General features: G+C 44.6%; 1 protein-coding gene across 2 annotated transcripts in view; it reads left to right on the top strand.

Moving 5' to 3' along the window:
• wdr7 (WD repeat domain 7) overlaps positions 1 to 19,872 on the top strand; it is a 344,639-nt gene that overhangs the window by 56,231 nt on the left and 268,536 nt on the right. For both annotated transcript variants that reach the window (XM_084325436.1, XM_084325435.1), the window contains one exon: positions 3,070 to 3,284. In XM_084325436.1, the coding sequence (XP_084181562.1) occupies positions 3,070 to 3,284 (215 nt within the window). The remainder of the gene's footprint in view (positions 1 to 3,069; positions 3,285 to 19,872) is intronic.

Below are 19,872 nucleotides of genomic sequence, written 5' to 3'. Positions count from 1 at the left end.
TCTCTGCGGTGGTAGGCGTGTGCTTAGACCTTTACACCAACCTGCCTGATGACAATTTCCTAATTGAAGGGCCGAGGCACGCGAGAATGACACCGGTTCGAGTTAGTAGCCCAAACCAGCTATGGGTATACTATACTGCAAAGCTCAAAGTCAAACACACAATGTGAACGAAAAAATAATCTAAAGTATAGGCCCAAACGCCACAATGATTCACGAGAGCGAGAAGCAATGAATTCCCATCCGAGGGAAGCAACAGTTGTGACCGGAGGATCAAGAGAAGAGGGAGGGGCTTAAGATTGGTCAGTTAGCTAACTGCGAACTAGTGAGTCATGTTGTTGTGTTAATGCTACAGTTAGGATGTGGAGCAGGCCAGCAGCTCGGACAGTGTGTGAGTGTGTTTTCCATAGGACCAGCTGATGTAGTGGACTAGATTGCAAGGTAGCAAAGTGTGAAATGAAGAAGGCTGAGTGTGCTGATGCGTGGGACAGGTAATGGTGTGACAGCTCAGAGGCCCTTTATCTCTCTTTCTCTCTTTTTCTATCTCTCTACCTCTCTCACACACTCACACACTCAACTCTCTCTCTCTCACTCACACACACATACGCAGGGTATTTGGTCTAGATTTCTGTGTGTAGGTGATTCACAGCCCATTTAGAAAGCTGACGCATCTCTCCTCACTCAATATTGGAGCCGGTCCTAATATCTACTGTATACCAAATTATCTCTCTCTCGCTCTTGTTCTGTCTCGCTCTCGCTCTCGCTCTCTCTTTTTCTTTCCACCTTGTTCTCTTGTCTATTAGAGAGAGATGTAAAGTGAATTATCAGACTCTACTAAAGCCCATCAATAACAGATTGACAAACTAACAAATAACTGACAAAGACCCCTTGACCTTCAAACTGTGTCAGTAACAGTAAAACAAGCACAGATCCTGTACAGGCCCACGGTGCCGGTGTTCGATTCTGGTCATTTCATTTAACTTTAATTAAATTTGAAGTTATTCATCAATGTTCTGACCAGTTAATATTAGCTAGCTTTAGCTACAGTACCAACCAACCATATATATATTTCTTTTTTTAATCTGACAATACAATGTTCAGCTAGTGCAGTGGTCGGCAAATTTGGGATATCGATGTCATACTGTGACACTGAAATGAAAAAATATTTCATCAACTAAGATATTTAGTCAACAAAAGGCTTACCTGTATGCCTGATATGTGGTGCGAAATTTGCGAACAACGAAAAATTTACTTTTTATTTTATAGATTTTCCACAAATAAGGGAAGGACTCTAATAGAGCTGCATAGTTCAGGGTTTTATTTCAAAGTAGGTTTACAGATGCAAGTGTTTTTTCTCCTTTTCTGTGTTTTATTTCAAAGTAGGTCTACAGTACACATGGTAGTCTTTTTTCAAAGTGGACTACTTTTATTTTATAAATGTTCCACAAATAAGGGAAGGCTCAAATATACCTGAATAGTTCAGGGTTTTATTTCAAAGTCGGTCTACAGACACCAGTGTTTTGTCTCCTCTTCTGTTTTTTATTAAAAAATAGGTCTACACAGCCAGTATTTTTTCTCCACTTCATAAGAGTTTGAGGTTTTCCTTTGTTATAACAGGTAAAAACAGCAATTAAAAAGTCAAAATTTTTCTTTTTTTTGCTTTATAATCCCATTAATGCAACAAACTGTGTGCTATAAGTATAAAGTATAATAAATCGCAAATTACTTTGGGTATGCAATTGTCAGTCGTTTTATGCTAAATGTGGGGTATGCTTGGGGATATATAAAATGTTATACTGTTATCTTCATTTTAAGGGTAAATAGGTTGTGAGGTCCCTGAGCATTTTATTTTGTGGGACGGGGGAAAAGTGGCTCTTTTGATAGTAAAGGTTGCTGACCCCTGAGCTAGTGTGACACAGACAAGGTTATCTGTGACATTAAACTGCAACTGCTCTGTTCTTTGATAGAGGGGGGGGGGGGGTTATAATATGAGGGGAGAACTCAATTGAAAGGTTCTCAGTGTACGCACTACTGTACCAGGAGAAGACACTGCATTTCCATATGTGGAGTAGGGCTGCACGATTTTGGGAAATAATCTAATTGCGATTTTTCGGACAGATATTGCGATTACATTTGCGATTATAATTTTCTTTTTAAGCAGCCCCGCAGAGGTTTATTGTAAAATGCGGCTTGCATCTGGCCTACGCGGTGGGTCTTTTCAGGACACCGAGCCTGAAAATGTTTCTTTTTACCTGGGAATCGATACCGGTACCCAACGGTACCTTTTTTTCTGTACTTTACTCTCCCTCTCTGAAGTCTAAACTTCACAACGCACAATCTAAAACCCCTTACCTCCCTCTCCCAAACCGATCTTGTATCTCAATGGGACTTCCTGGTTAAATAAATGTAAAAAAAAAATAAAAAATCAGATTTTAATTTTTTTGCGATTTGATAATTGCATCATTCCAGATTTAGATTTCAAATCGATTAATCGTGCAGCCCTAGTGAAACTGTAGAACAGTCTGAATGTGGTGCTAAAGCAATGTCAAACTGAATTATAAAGAAATCATTTTCACGAGGTACAGGGATGAGGAAGGGCTTTGACATTCACGGGTGTTTAAATTTTTTTTTTTATTCTTTCATGTTTTACATATATAATTTTTTTGTTTTGCATATATATATTTGTTTTGTAAGGTTTGTAGTACATTCATTTGAGTACTGGAAAAGGATAGGATTAAATAAGTGTATACTTCTTCCTACTCCTTTTCGAACATGTACATTTAGTTATGTTTTGATTTTGTTTATTTATAAAAAAATCCATTTAATTTCTTGAGATCAATGATTTGTTTTGATTTTATATTGTGTGTATTTATTTACATGTTCGAAATAATGATTTCAAATAAAAAAAATTTAAAAATAGATCAATGATTTGTTTTTGTTTTATATTGTTTGTAATATAAAACAATATATACATGTTCGAAATAAAGATATCAAATAAAAAAAAATTTAAATACATGGGCTGTCCAAAGAGTTATATGATTGTTGGTCTGTTTGCTTGTCTCCTGCCCTCAGGGGCGCTGGACCGCTGTGTGATGGGCATCACCGCCGTGGAGATCCTGAACGCCTGTGACGAGCTGGCGCCGGCGGCGGTGGACGCTCTGAGCCACCCTGCCGTCAACCTGAAGCAGGCCATGACCCGGCGCAGCCTGGCGGCGCTGAAGAACATGGCCCAGCACAAGCTGCAGACCCTGGCTACCAACCTGCTGGCTGCTGACAACGCAGACAAGGTGCGGACTCTCACACACACACACACACACACACACACGCACACGCACGCACACACATGCACACACACACGCACACGCGCACACACACACGCGCACACACTGCATATACATACACACATGCACACGCGCACGCACATATATACTGTATATACACACACACATATATATATACTGTATACACACACAGACACACACACACATATATATACACACACACACACAGACAGACGGATGCACACACACACACACACACACACACACACACACACACACACACACACACACACACACACACACACATATACACACACACACACACACACATATATATATACATATGCACACGGACACAGATATACACAGTTTACACACACACACATACATATATATATATATATACTGTATACACAGACACACATACATATATATATATTATACTGTATACACACCAGGCCACGTGAGCGGATCGGCGCGGCCGAGAAATCCGCTCTTCGCTCTTTAAAGCTTGGTCCGCTCCGCTAATCGCTCATGTTGACCCCGCCCCCAAGTCGCTCTCCGCTCCCTCACCGCTCACCTTGAATCGAGCGCTCCCCGCGCCAGATCGCTCGGCTTTTTTGTATTTTTTTTTTGGAGCATGGTGTAAATTAGCTCAAACTACAACAGTCTACACTCCCTGGGCCCCTTAACAATTGTTTGTATTGAGCAGCATTGTAATTGTACCCATTCTGCAATGTTAAATAACGTTGTTTATCCATTCACTAGCTCTATTAAGCGATGATAGTTAGCCAAGCCACAATGCTATGGTCGCTGCCATTAACGTTAGCATGTAAGCTAACGACAACAACAATGGCGTCGATACTTTTCTAACAGGAGTGAGTGAAGGAGGAGGAGTGAAGCCTGAACAGGATATCACAGGTTCACCCTTCTCAATTCTCATTGGTTGAAAATGGCCTTCATGTTTGTACATCGCCATCTGTTGCTTTGCCATTGTACTACATGTATATTATTACATCAGTGTTAAACCACTGTGTGAGCGTCCCGGAGTGGATTGGAGCGGAGGAGAACTCTCGCTCCGGACGTCGCGCCGACATATTTTAAAACCCACTCCTCGCTCACGTCAAAACCGCCCGCTCCGCTCCCCGCGCCGCTCACGCTCCGATCCGCTCACATGGCCTGATACACACACACACAGACACACACATATATATATACACAGATACAGACAGATGCACACACATATATTAGAGCTGGGCCGTTAACGGCGTTAACGCGATACTAGTATCGCGCGATAATATAATTGACGCAGTTAATCTAAAAAAAATTGTTTTTACTTTTTTATTTTTTTTGTTTTTATTTTTTTAACCTTTATTTACCCAGGGTAGGTTCGCTGAGCACAGATGCTCTTTTTCAGGAACGCCCTGCTTCACATTCACACAGTTCCATTCACACCTGTGAGCTGCCCAGTACAACCACAGTTGACACCATTGGCCACTGAGCAACTCCACTGGAGCAGTTGATTTGCATTGGCAGGGTTTGGCCCTGTCTGGCACCCAACGGTAAAAATATTATAGGCACTATAAGTAGACACCGCTACATAAAACAAGCTGGTCTGCCTGAGTGACTGGTGGAAGAAGGAGAAATAGAGATTGGACTGATTGAGTCAAGCCATGTCACATAGTTCAAGTTTGAAATGCTTCTTTCTGTTTTGCTCCTGAGAGTGTGCTAGATACTGTACTGTACTGGTAATATTATTTATTTGTGTTAACTTCTGAATAAAACAACTTATTAAACACAAGTACATCTTATTGAACATTATTTTGATATTTCATTACCAATTATCATAGCAAAACAGCTTTTTCAAACGGTCTGTAATGCATTTTGGAAACGGGAGATGGGCTCATGGTGTAATGGGCCACCTGGCCTGAGAAACATAAGGAGGAAAGAAAAAGTAAGGACTTACTTCTGGTCATTATTTGGGTAGAACACACATATTTTGAATGCCTTCGGCATATTTTTTTATTTTTATTTTTTGAGCCATTTTAATCTTAAATCCAGGATTGCAGATAGATTAATCTAGATTAAAAAAAATTATCTATGCCCACCTCTAATATATATATATATATATATATATATATATATATATATATATATATATATATATATATATATATATATTCACACACACACACACACACACACACACACACACACACCAGCTTGTATGTACAGATATACGGATAGATGGAGGGACGAACGCCAACAGGAACGCTCCCGTCTATCTATTTATGTTCCGGGACGGAACTGGTTCTTGCGGAAGTCTTCTTCATAGAGAAGCTATTGGGATAGAGGGGTGGAGAGAGGTGAAGGAAAAGAGGGATGAGGGGTGGCAGGGAGAGGAAATGGAGAATGAAAGAATAGAATTTAAAGAACAGTAAGCATTTACATTTAGTCATTTAACTGAGCTGACGCTTTTATCCAAAGCGACTTACAAGTTCTGTACGGCAAGTCATCAGGAAGGGCACAACTCCATCAGCTGAGTAACAATATTCATCAAAGTGTTGCGTGTTACAGTGTAGGTTAGTAAGTGCATGACAGTAAGGTTAGTTAGGGTTAGATATTTTTTATTATTATTTCAGATAATGGTTGAAGAAGTGAGTCTTTAGTCGACGGCGAAAGATTGGACGTGTTTCGGCTGTCCTAACTGGGGTGGGTAGTTCATTCCACCATTGTGGGGCAAGGACTGAGAATAGGCGGCTTCTCTTTGATGACCCTCCCGGAGCTTGGATAGGAGTAGGTCTGAGGCGGCCAGAAGATGCAGAGCGTAGGGGTCTTGAGGGTGTGTAGTTAGAGACCATTGACCGGAGGTCAATCCAGAGGATGAGAGGTAAAAAAAGAAATACAGCTCTATGTACAGAATTGTGATGCACAGTCAACACTGTGTGTGTGTGTTTCTAAAGTTGGTATTGCCAAGAGTCATTGGCAACCGTAAGAACACCACTTGTGAATATTTGAACAGCCTTGCCGTGCGTGTGTGAGCGTGTGTCTATACATAATGTGTGTGTGCCCGTGTGAAAAGCCCTGCCGGGCTGCTCTGAAAGGCATAAATGGCTGGGGTTATCAGGTGAATTCTACCAAGCCAGATACCAGTGGATGGTATAAACACAGGAACACAGCAGGGTTGAAAAATGCATGACTCCTGTAACTGAGGGGTACAATTCCCTGACTGTATTGATAAGTATGGTATCATTAAACCACTACCGCTTTATGTACTTTAATTACTGGCCATACAGTACATGATATATAAATATGATGAACACTTCCCACAATGAATCGGTTCCACACAAAGTGGTAATTAAGTATTTATTGCAGCAAAAGGTACATAATATACTTCTCTATTTTACTTTGGATGCGCTTATAAGGCAAAGGAATGTGCGTAGGCAAATCAATAATGAATGTCCATTCTCTGGTTACGCAGGAGGTAATTATACAACCTGAATCTTAGGGAATTATATCTATGGTACACTAGTAATACATAGCGGGAGATACTGGAAGGGTCCCCCCGGTTGTAAGCCAGCAGGGGTAGAGGATCTGTCGGTAGTAGAGAGTCTGGTCAACGATGACTAAGGAGACTCCAAGTACAGGAGACGGTGCAATAGTCTCTTGATCCACAGACGAATACAGCTGTTCTCCGTAGACTGTAGCTCCACAGTGAAGAAAGCTAGCCGGCCTCAGGCTCTCTGAGGCGCAGACTCGACGTGGCTCCTCACAGGGTAAATCCCACACGTGTAGGCGTCGGCGATTCTCCGCTCCATAAATCACAGGACCAAAACAAATATAATCCAGCCGCAAAGGGCTATGTAGTCGTCGGGTAGATTAATCCAGTGTACATGTCCACACGGTTCTCGTCTAGGTCTCCTCGGGTGAAAGCGCCATGAAAGCAGCCCAGCCTGGATAAGCACTCTAGCTGATACGAGGAAGCGCTGGTGATGCTGGTCACTGTAGAACTTTAGCCGCACGATACACTATACACAAATAGACTATTACTGACTTAATAGAAATATGTCGCACTCGACGGTATAGCGCCAAACTCTGACAATTCAGTTATTAATTCGCACGCGGTCTCAATGCTCTATTTGGGGCCAAACAGGCCATACTTCACCGCACGGAGTATCGTGGGTGAGGCTTCAACTTATTGGGTAACTCTACTTCTGTATTCACCTGCGCCATATTTATATGCACGGCGAACAATCTAGTGCCAACCTCATTTCTGTCTCGTATTCCTGGGCAAGGCCGGGCATGTACAGACATGTCTTGACGGTGGCTTTGAACCTGACTCTGGAGGCACGGCCCTGGCGCCTGTGGACCGCTGTCCAATAGGAGAACGAAATATTATGGTCTGTACTAGGCTAAAGGGATATTCCGTGTATATGTACAAGGAATATACAAGGGATATCAAACGATATACAAATACTATGCAATATATATCAATCAATAAATATATATATTCGGTTTAATCTGATCCTTTGTAACAACTCCTCTATCTCATCTGTCTCATGGGGACAAACACTGGTCTCAGTGTTCACCCAGAGATGGTGGGTGGGTGGGTGGTCGGGGTGAAGGGGTGGAAGGTACAGAGAGAGAGTTGAGGGAGAGAGACATTGAAAATGTATTTTTTTCTTCTACACAATAAAACAGCAAAGCCTCTCTTCTCCTCTCCTCCCTCCTTCTTCTCCCTCCTGCTTCTCTCTTCTTCTCCCTCCTGCTTCTCTCTTCTCTTTCCTCTTCTCCCTCCTGCTTCTCTCCTCTTTCTGCTCATCTTCTCTCTCCTGCTTCTCTCCTCTTCTCTTCTCTCTCCTGCTTCTCTCCTCTTCTCCCTCCTGCTTCTCTCCTCTTCTCTCTCCTCTTCTCCCTCCTGCTTCTCTCCCTTTCTCCCTCCTGCTTCTCTCCTCTTCTCCCTCCTGCTTCTCTCCTCTTCTCTCTCCTCTTCTCCCTCCTGCTTCTCTCCCTTTCTCCCTCCTGCTTCTCTCCTCTTCTCTCTCCTCTTCTCCCTCCTGCTTCTCTCCTCTTCTCTTCTCCCCCCTGCTTCTCTCCTCTTCTCTTCTCTCTCCTGCTTCTCTCCTCTTCTCTTCTCTCTCCTGCTTCTCTTCTCTCTCCTCTTCTCGCTCCTGCTTCTCTCCCTTTCTCCCTCCTGCTTCTCTCCTCTTCTCTCTCCTCTTCTCCCTCCTGCTTCTCTCCTCTTCTCTTCTCTCTCCTGCTTCTCTCCTCTTCTCTATCCTGCTTCTCTCCTCTTCTCCCTCCTGCTTCTCTCCTCTTCTCTCTCTCCTCTTCTCCCCCCTGCTTCTCTCCTCTTCTCTTCTCCCTCCTGCTTCTCTCCTCTTCTCTATCCTGCTTCTCTCCTCTTCTCCCTCCTGCTTCTCTCCTCTTCTCTTCTTCCTCCTGCTTCTCTCCTCTTCTCTCTCCTGCTTCTCTCCTCTTCTCTCTCCTGCTTCTCTCCTCTTCTCTCTCTTCTCTCCTCTTCTCCCTCCTGCTTCTCTCCTCTTCTCTCTCCTGCTTCTCTCCTCTTCTCTTCTTCCTCCTGCTTCTCTCCTCTTCTCTCTCCTGCTTCTCTCCTCTTCTCTCTCCTGCTTCTCTCCTCTTCTCTCTCTTCTCTCCTCTTCTCCCTCCTGCTTCTCTCCTCTTCTCTCTCCTGCTTCTCTCCTCTTCTCTCTCTTCTCTCCTCTTCTCCCTCCTGCTTCTCTCCTCTTCTCCCTCCTGCTTCTCTCCTCTTCTCTCTCTTCTCTCCTCTTCTCCCTCCTGCTTCTCTCCTCTTCTCTCTCTTCTCTCCTCTTCTCCCTCCTGCTTCTCTCCTCTTCTCTCTCTTCTCTCCTCTTCTCCCTCCTGCTTCTCTCCTCTTCTCTCTCTTATCTCCTCTTCTCCCTCCTGCTTATCTCCTCTTCTCTCTCTTCTCTCCTCTTCTCCCTCCTGCTTCTCTCCTCTTATCTCTCTTCTCTCCTCTTCTCCCTCCTGCTTCTCTCCTCTTCTCTCTCTTCTCTCCTCTTCTCCCTCCTGCTTCTCTCCTCTTCTCTCTCTTCTCTCCTCTTCTCCCTCCTGCTTCTCTCCTCTTCTCTCTCTTCTCTCCTCTTCTCCCTCCTGCTTCTCTCCTCTTCTCTCTCCTCCTTCTCCCTCCTGCTTCTCTCCTCTTCTCCCTCCTGCTTCTCTCCTCTTCTCTCTCCTGCTTCTCTCCTCTTCTCTCTCCTGCTTCTCTCCTCTTCTCTCTCCTGCTTCTCTCCTCTTCTCCCTCCTGCTTCTCTCCTCTTCTCCCTCCTGCTTCTCTCCTCTTCTTCCTCCTGCTTCTCTCTTCTTTCTCCTGCTTCTCTCCTCTTCTCCCTCCTGCTTCTCTCCTCTTCTCCCTCCTGCTTCTCTTCTCTCTCCTGCTTCTCTCCTCTGGCTGTGACGACACTGGCTCACATAGAGAGATTTAGAGATGGAAAGAAAGATGAAGAGGAGAATGATGGTGAGGGAAAAAACAGGAAGAGAGAGGAGGAGGAAGGAAGGAAGTGAGGCAGATGGAGAGACTGATGGATACATACGTGTCTGTGTGAGAGCGAGAGAGAGGTGGGAGGGAGGAAGGGAAATGGAGAGAGACATACTAAGTGAGAGAGGATAGAAAGAAGAGATTTGGAGAGAGACATGTGACACAATGAGAGAGGGAGAAGAGGGGGGGAAAGGAGGTGAGAAAGACGGAGAGGGGTACAGAAATGGGCACAGAGGCAGGCACACACACACACACACACACACACACACACACACACACACACACACACACACACACACAGAGTTAGCTGTCTGTAGGGAAAAGGGGTTGAGTTTAAATGGATCCTCTTAGTTCAGCTACAACTGATGGGCTAGCTTAGCCTGGGGAGGCCACTGGGACCACCCCTAATCCCTCCTCCTCCCTCACCACCTCCTCCTCACACTCAGTCCAGTGCTCTGTCCTCCTCCTCCACCACCACTCATCCTCTCACTCATTCAATCTCTCCCTCCATCTCCTCCCCCCGTCATCCTCCTATTTTCACCCCTCCAGTTTTCTCCTTTCCCTGGAGTCCATTTGATGGCATCAACTGATGCTCCTCCGCTTGGAGATTTTAACATGGTGCAGCCTATAAAATCTGCTCTATTCTGCTCTATTCTTTCTGCTCTGTTTGCTCTGTTATTTCTGCTCTGCTCTTTCTGCTCTGTTCTTTCTGCTCTGTTCTGTTCTTTCTGCTCTGCTCTGCTCTTTCTGATCTGTTCTTTCTGCTCTGTTCTTTCTGCTCTGTTCTTTCTGCTCTGCTCTGTTCTGCTCTGTTCTTTCTGCTCTGCTCTGCTCTTTCTGCTCTGTTCTTTCTGCTCTGTTCTTTCTGCTCTGTTCTTTCTGCTCTGCTCTGTTCTTTCTGCTCTGCTCTGCTCTTTCTGCTCTGTTCTGTTCTTTCTGCTCTGCTCTGTTCTTTCTGCTCTGCTCTGTTCTTTCTGCTCCGTTCTTTCTGCTCTGCTCTTTCTGCTCTGTTCTTTCTGCTCTGCTCTGCTCTGTTCTTTCTGCTCTGCTCTGTTCTGTTCTTTCTGCTCTGCTCTGTTCTTTCTGCTCTGCTCTGTTCTTTCTGCTCTGCTCTGTTCTTTCTGCTCTGCTCTTTCTGCTCTGCTCTGTTCTTTCTGCTCTGTTCTTTCTGCTCTGCTCTTTCTGCTCTGTTCTGTTCTTTCTGCTCTGCTCTTTCTGCTCTGTTCTGTTCTTTCTGCTCTGCTCTTTCTGCTCTGTTCTGTTCTTTCTGTTCTGTTCTGGTCTTTCTGCTCTGTTCTGTTCTTTCTGCTCTGATCTGTTCTTTCTGCTCTGCTCTTTCTGCTCTGTTCTGTTCTTTCTGCTCTGATCTGTTCTTTCTGCTCTGCTCTTTCTGCTCTGCTCTGTTCTTTCTGCTCTGTTCTTTCTGCTCTGCTCTTTCTGCTCTGTTCTGTTCTTTCTGCTCTGCTCTGCTCTTTCTGCTCTGCTCTGTTCTGTTCTTTCTGCTCTGTTCTTTCTGCTCTGCTCTGCTCTTTCTGCTCTGCTCTGTTCTGTTCTTTCTGCTCTGTTCTTTCTGCTCTGTTCTTTCTGCTCTGCTCTGTTCTTTCTGCTCTGCTCTGTTCTGTTCTTTCTGCTCTGTTCTTTCTGCTCTGTTCTGTTCTTTCTGCTCTGCTCTGTTCTTTCTGCTCTGCTCTGTTCTTTCTGCTCTGTTCTTTCTGTTCTGCTCTGTTCTTTCTGCTCTGTTCTGTTCTCTCTGCTCTGTTCTTTCTGCTCTGCTCTTTCTGCTCTGTTCTTTCTGCTCTGTTCTTTCTGCTCTGCTATGTTCTTTCTGCTCTGCTCTGTTCTTTCTGCTCTGTTCTTTCTGCTCTGCTCTGCTCTTTCTGCTCTGCTCTTTCTGTTCTGCTCTGTTCTTTCTGCTCTGCTCTTTCTGCTCTGTTCTCTCTGCTCTGTTCTTTCTGCTCTGTTATTTCTGCTCTGTTCTTTCTGCTCTGCTCTTTCTGCTCTGTTCTTTCTGCTCTGTTCTTTCTGCTCTGCTATGTTCTTTCTGCTCTGCTCTGTTCTTTCTGCTCTGTTCTTTCTGCTCTGCTCTGCTCTTTCTGCTCTGCTCTTTCTGCTCTGCTCTGCTCTTTCTGCTCTGCTCTTTCTGCTCTGCTCTGCTCTTTCTGCTCTGCTCTTTCTGTTCTGCTCTGTTCTTTCTGCTCTGCTCTGTTCTGTTCTCTCTGCTCTGTTCTTTCTGCTCTGTTATTTCTGCTCTGTTCTTTCTGCTCTGCTCTTTCTGCTCTGCTCTGTTCTTTCTGCTCTGCTCTGTTCTTTCTGCTCTGCTCTGTTCTTTCTGCTCTGTTCTGCTTTTTCTGCTCTGCTCTGTTCTTTCTGATCTGATCTGCTCTGTTCTGTTCTTTCTGCTCTGTTCTGTTCTCTCTGCTCTGTTCTTTCTGCTCTGTTATTTCTGCTCTGTTCTTTCTGCTCTGCTCTTTCTGCTCTGTTCTTTCTGCTCTGTTCTTTCTGCTCTGCTCTGTTCTTTCTGCTCTGCTCTGTTCTTTCTGCTCTGCTCTGTTCTTTCTGCTCTGTTCTGCTTTTTCTGCTCTGCTCTGTTCTTTCTGATCTGATCTGCTCTGTTCTGTTCTTTCTGCTCTGCTCTGTTCTTTCTGCTCTGTTCTTTCTGTTCTGCTCAGTTTTGTTCTGCTCTATTCTCTTCTGCTCTATTCTCTTCTGCTTTGCGGAGCTCAGTTCTCTTGTGCTAAGGGAGATCTGAAGATAGGAGGGAGAAACAGAAATAGGAGAATAGAGGAAGAGAGAGTTGGAGAGAGATGGAGAGAAGCAGAGAGAGAGAGAGAGAGAAAGAGAGAGCAAGAGAGAGAGAGCGCGAGTAGGAAAAATACCAAGGGGAATGAGGGCGGGAGAGAGAGACCAACACACACACACACACACGCACACGCACACACACACGGTCATCCAGGACAGATAGTTGGCCGAAGCCACAGACCAATTAGAGCTCTGCAGGACACAAACCAAAGGTCAACTGTGTGTCGGTGTGAGTGCGCCTTTGTCTCTCTGCACGTGTGTGTGTAGCTGACCAGTAGTGTCATGGTCTCAAAGGGAGGGGTGAGCTACTCTAAATGTCAATACGATGACAAAAGAAAGGTGAATGTCCCTCTCTTTGCTTTATTAGAGCGTCCTGGACGATGTCTGGCCATTCACCAGACATCGGACTGAACTCTGAATGTTATTTTTAAACTGGAATGCTGAGTGTCGTCATAAGTGTGGCAAGATTTAAAATGAGAGTAATGTGAGTTTTACTTGGTAATTAGTGAGAGCTAATTGAGATAAATACTGCAATAACATCGTTTACTGGTATTGGAGAAGTGTCTGTAGCTGCGTTCTACCACTGTGATTGGACACTAGCAATGTCCTTAACTCATTGACTGCCACGCTCTTTTCCCATATTTACTCGATGGCGCCAGCATTATTGACAATTTTCGCAATGTTTGCGGACCCATCATGTGTTCTGTATTATAGCTATGGAGATTCAAATAAAATGTATTTGTAAGGCCCGACAACACACGCTAATGTCCCCATGGGCCGGACACGTCTTCTTTAAACAAGTCAAGAAGAAACATCACAATAGGGGCGGCTACGTGGTGCAGTGGGCAAGGCGCTCACCACGAATACTGGAGACGCTGGGTTCGCCTGTTCGAGCCCAGCTCTCCACATTGCTTTCAGTTTAGCTGGTCGTCCGTACTAATACACATTGGCAGTATTAGGGGGTGGGAAACTGATGGGTGGGGATCGGGCGTTGTGGACAGCGACTCCTACAGGTCGGTTGGTGCGCCTGCGCAGTAGAATCAGGAAGCGATGGGGGCGGCGCCCCTCCAAAGCGCAGACCCCTGACGCTGAAAGATCGCGCTGCGCAGGTGAAAAGATGTGACTGCTGTTACCTCGAGTATCAGAGGGGACTCGTGCTATGTATGACTTAGTCCACATTGCAGCCGGCTTGTGGGAGGCAAGAAACAGCGTTCGAGACAGGGGAGGGTTGAATTGGATGATACGAAATTGGGATGGGAGAAAAATAGAAAATGGGAGAAAAAGTGGATAAAAAAAAAGAAACATCACAATAAATCAAGAACACAAAAACACCATAAAGTCCAGTTCCTTTTTTTTCTTTTTTTTTTTATAAATAAAATAAATGCAACACTCCCAGACATACCCCACGCGAAGGTAAGGAAAAACTCACTAAAACCTAGCAATAGGAAAAAATGCACCACAAGCAATGTGGAGGAGAGAAACCTTAGAAGGGACATTCAAGGGGGGATCTCCCTTCTTAGATGTCGCTGATAGTAGTGTTGCAATAAAACAGCGGATCAATTTAAGGCAAAGGGGCGGCGCAGAGAGGGTCTCATCCTCCCGGTCATCATCACGGGACGTCCAACACTCCGATCATCACTCCGAGACAGCCACTCACAGGGAGACAGGGAGACGGGACAGGCGTTAGACAGTTTGCGTGATTGTGATGGGCGGACATAGCAATAGATACAAGTGGTAAGCATATATGTGAATAGAATAGATATATGTAGTAAGCATATTATGTGAATAGAATAGAAGTACTTAACCCAGCAATGAACTCCATGTTGACAGACCACGGACAGAAGACGGTAAGAAGCTGATCCATGGCCTCGGTGGTGCACGTAGAACAGTCACTGCAATCTTGGCCAAGACCCCGAGGGGGGGGGGGGGGTTTGGGACGGGTTAGAGAGTTTCCGTGTTTGTAGTGGGTGGAGATGGAGCAATAAATACATGTAGTGAGCATAAGCATGCATGGTTGGTGACAGTAGAATCATAGTATATAAGAAAATTGTGAAATTGAGTAATAGAAAGTACTCCAAAATGAATAAATCCCAGTTACTCGTGTATATTGGGCATGGTTACCATACGGCATGGTTACCATACGGGAAAGAATAGCTCTGAGGCACCAAATCTTCCACCGATTGCTATGTTGTGATCCACTCCTAGGCGGAAACAGCCGGAGGTAAGTCAGTACTGGAAGACAACTGATATCCCCAGTTCAAAAGGTAGGCGATACTGCCACCTGGTGAGATTCGTCATTGCAATTCCAAAGTAGGCAGATGTGCCAGGGAGACCTAGGGAGCTCCGGCTGAGTGTCTAGAACGGGGATCAAAGGGAAAATATCAAAGGATCAAACCCTGAGAATTCTCTGGTATGGCGCTCAACCGTTCGCGGCGAAACCCGACTTTTCTCGGGTTTGGTGCAGAAAGTGTTAAACGTGCATTTCACAGACTTTTTACCTGAATCCTATCGTTCTCTTGTGAGTTAGGGTTGCACAAATAATTGTATAATTGTGATCACGATTTTGACCTCCACAATTGAAACCTTGCACTGAAGAACCATATAAGTCTGTTTTAGAATTGTTTTGGACAGCCCATGTATTTGGAGTTTGAATGTGATACTGTATGTCACAAGAAACTACTCAACCTCAACTGTCTTTAACTATGAGTGAACAAAACACTTAACTCATTGACCGCCACGCTGTTTTCCCATCTTTAATATCTGGCGCCAGCGTCCGCTTTAACGATGTTTGTAGACCCATCTTATATTCTATATTATAGCTATGGAGTAGGGCTGTCCCCCACTAAGGATTTGAATTTTTATCATTCCATTTGGGCTGTGGGGGGTGCTTAATGTCTGAAGGAGTCAACTGAAGGCTTCTTGTCCTCTGCAAAAGCATGCAATTGGTCCACTGATGGATACATTTTGATATTTGTCTAGTGTGTTCATTAGATGGGTGAAATCCTCTTTCAGTGCCTCTGTGCCTGTTTTCATAGGCAGTTAGCTTCTGGTATGTGTGCCATTAGCGTTAGCCACGCTTCTAGGCCTCTTTTTATTTTGGAAAGAATGATTAAAAAAATCGAATAATAAAAAAAAAAAATATATATTATAAATTTTGATTTAAAAAAAATTTATTCGACTAAGAGGTTGGCCAGTCGACTACGGCTCCTTTCGACCGGTTAGTCGACTAATCGACTAATAGGGGTCAGCCCTACTATGGAGACATAATATGGCTACCGCTAATTTGAAATTCCTATATTTATACTCCCAACAGGGAACAAACCGTTTGTTTCTACAAACATCCGTTCCTGCGCAACCCCAGCCTAAATAGTGGCCATTTCCCAAAAATTCATGCACATTTTCTAGGAAGCGAGGTATTGCATCTTTTGTGAATCATGCGCCTGGCTTGGCCTGCCTGTGAGATTTGGAGTTGGACAAGACCCCCCCAGCTCTGCGGCCCCGCTTCTGCTTTCCATCCCTCGCTGCGTACGAGGCCTCTTTGTCCGGGGAGACGATGTAAACAGACCCGGTGTGCCCGTTCGGTCCATGGAAAAATATGGAAATATCCAGTAATCCAACATGTGAACCAATGTCCAGCTCTTGTCTTGTGTACAAAGGGTCAGTGCGAATATACTGGGCGAATAGACTGACATGAATATGCAAATAATAGTTGATTTGCCTTTCCTGGCGAGACAAGAAGCCGCTGCTTGATCAAGCGCCATCCCCTTGCTCAAAAATTACTCGAAAGGTAGGCAAGACTGCCACCTATCCGGATTCGATCGTCATCACAGTTTTACAAAATCCATACAGAAGGTCAGGGGGACTGTGTAGTATCATAATACAAATATATATACTTGTTTCATTCAACGCATGGGCGCCAAAAATGAATATACTAGTTTTTGGCAGTCAATGAGTTAACTTACCATCTTTAGATAATACAGTTTGAAAATATTGTTCTTCTGAAAACGTATATATGGTTCTTCGTCTGAGGTACTTAACAACACGTTCCATTTTGACTGCCTGCTCTTCCACATCAAACGCTCCCCATTCTTCAGCTACATTGTCTGGCCAATCACAGGTGTTCCTGTGTGCTGTGAGCACTGTCCTCTTGTTGACGTCGGTACAAAGTTCTCCGAAAGTTCTCCGTCAAACATTGCTACTGTAGCTCGCAGCCGGAATACGCCCTCATGTCAGCACCGGGGATTGAACCAGCGACCTCTCTGTTACCCGTCGGCCTCTCTACCTCTCGGACCATCCTGCCACCCCGCTTTGTTAGTCTGTATTTAAAACCAGTGAAACCACTTGAATTTGTGACCATTGGAACCAGTATGCCAACCCACCCCTACTGGGTAACCATTGACACGCCGATAGAATACATCGGACAAGGATATATCAGAGAGAGGATCCTAGTCGTGACTTTTTATTACTGGGGTAGTTCATATAGTTCAGGGGTCGGCAACCTTTTTTTTATTTTTTTTTTCTTATTTTGGAGATCAATGTCATACTGTGACACTGAAATGAACAAATATTTCATCAACTAAAATATTTAGTCAACAGAAATATTTCATAACTAAAATATACAGTACATCACACCCCGTGCCTCTCCCTGCCGTCTGCAAGTGGCTAATCTTGAGTTTCCGACCCCCCAGTAAGCTAATCATGGATAAATCCAAAAAAGGAAAGTCTGAGGAAAATAGAGGGTTTAATTCAGCGTGGACAGATTAATTTGCTTTCACGACTAATGATGCAGGCTTACCTGTATGCCTGATATGTGGTGCGAAATTTGCGAACAATGAAAAATTTACTTTTTATTTTATAGATTTTCCACAAATAAGGGAAGGACTCAAATATACCTGAATAGTTCATGGATTTATTTCAAACGGTCTACAGACACCAGTGTTTTTTCTCCTCTTCTGTATTTTATTTAAAAATAGGTCTACACAGCCAGTATTTTTTCTCCTTCATAAGAGTTTGAGGTTTTCCTTTGTTATAACAGGTAAAGTTTTTTTTTCTTTTTGTTGCTTTATAATTCCATTAATGCAACAAACTGTGTGCTATAAGTATAAAGTATAATAAATCGCAAATTACTTTGGGTATGCAATTGTCAGGTGTTTTATGCTAAATGTGGGGTATGGTTGGGGATATATAAAACGTTATACACTTGTTAGATTCTGATCAATCAGCCAGTACCAACCCTTATCATTCCCCGTTAGTGCAATCCGCAGCATAAGTATTCACCACCTCCATAAGAATTCGACCCTCAGACAGCATACCTTTCTTGAAAGAGCGTTGTTTATTAAATAAACAGAACCTCATAATCAGATGTTATCAGATCGTATTGTCATTGCTATCAGTCCAATAGTGGCTCAGGCCTGGTCGTTAGCCCAAAACCCTCCTCGTGTTAGCCGAAGCTAATGATGATGTGGCCTTTCCTTCCCCCCCCCCCTCTCTGTGATGAGAGGAGGAAGTCTCTGATGGTCTCTTCTCTCCCGTGGGCTTCGTTTCTTTGGTCTCAGTCCTAGTCAGATTGTAGTCTGCCCCTACCCGGAACCACTGTCAGCTTTATAGGATCTTCGTCATAGCAATGATGGCCCGCCCCTCTTCTGGTTGTCATGTGCCGCTGCCATGACAACTGCTTTAACCTTTACACACATCAAAACGTTTCATTACTGTCAACCTCCATCGCTCTGCTCCTGTATCAGCTTGTTGATGTTCTTGATAGGAATGTAAACATTCTGAGGGGCGGCTACGTGGCGTAGTGGGCAAGGCACTCGCCACGAAATGCTGGAGACGCTGGGCTCGTCAGTTCGAGCCCAGCGCTCCACATTTGCTTTCAGTTTAGCTGGTCGTCCGTACTAATACACATTGGCCGTATTAGGGGGTGGGAAACTGATGGGTGGGGATCGGGCGTTGTGGACAGCGACTCCTACAGGTCGGTTGGTGCGCCTGCGCAGTAGAATCAGGAAGTGTCGGGGGCAGCGTGAGCCTCCCACGTGTTACTCCTCGCCACTGAGAGATCGAGCTGCACAGGTGAAAAGATGCGACTGCTGTTACCTCAAGTACCGGAGGGGACTTGTGCTATGTATGACTTAGTCCACATTGCAGCCGGCTTGTGGGAGGCAAGAAACAGCGTCCGTGACAGGGGAGGGTTGAATTGGATGATACGAAATTGGGATGGGAGAAAAATATAGAAAATGGGAGAAAAAGTGGATAAAAAAAAAAAGGAATGTAAACATTCTGCTGGCTAACACTGACTGCCAGCCACTAGACCGCTATTCTTCCACCGCTCAAACCGTCAGCATGCACATTTCGACCTCTCTGACCCGGCCCCTTTAGATGCGGTCATCTCCCCCCAATCTATACATCACATACATTGAAAACCACCACCGATTTCTCTCACACTGTTATCTTCATTTTAAGGGTAAATAGGTTGTGTGGCTCCCTGAGCATTTAATTTTGTGGGAGGGGGGAAAAGCGGCTATTTTGATAGTAAAGGTTGCTGACCCCTGATATAGTTCAACGCCTTTTCACTTTATCTGCCAGGAAAACTATATTTTGATCATTCATTTGAAAGGAATTTCTCTATCCTCCCTCGTTCTCTCTCTCTCTCTCTCTCTCTCTCTCTCTCTCTCTCTCTCTCTCTCTCTCTCTCTTTCTCTTTCTCTGTTTCTCTTTTTTAGTTGCAGGTCTCTAGCCTTGGATTTCATCTAACTGCCTATAATCATAGCTGTCCTGTTCTTAAAAGGCCAGTTCAACAACAGCAATTTATCCCCTCATCCTTCCATCCCTCCCTTTCCTGCCATCCTCCCATCATAAATGCCTTAACTATTAGTCAAAGGGGCCTCTCTCTCTCTCTCTCTCTCTCTCTCTCTCTCTCTCTCTCTCTCTCTCCCCTCTCTCTCTCTCTCCCCCCCCTCTCCCTCCCTCCTTGTCTCTTGTCATCTGTGGCCCCCTCCTTCCCTACTGTGTAATTTTCCTCACTCTGATACCCGCTGTCAAAACGACCCATTATTCCTCTGTGTGTGTGTTGTCCATAGCCCCATACTGTGTGTAATGGCAAATAATGACCATAAAATGCCTGACAATCACCCCAGCCAACACTTTGCTTGCCACCATCACACCTGCCTAACCACTGGTGTGTGTGTGTGTGTGTTTTCTCTGAATTACGAGCTGAAGTTTACTGTGTGCACGTGTTTGTGGCTTTGTCCTTGTCCTTGTGAGTGTTGCTGACCCTGT

This window comes from Notolepis coatsorum, assembly GCF_963971535.1.
Source record: "Notolepis coatsorum genome assembly, chromosome: 11".
NCBI classification, from domain to species: domain Eukaryota; kingdom Metazoa; phylum Chordata; class Actinopteri; order Aulopiformes; family Paralepididae; genus Notolepis; species Notolepis coatsorum.
This window is presented reverse-complemented; position numbering and strand designations above follow the sequence as displayed.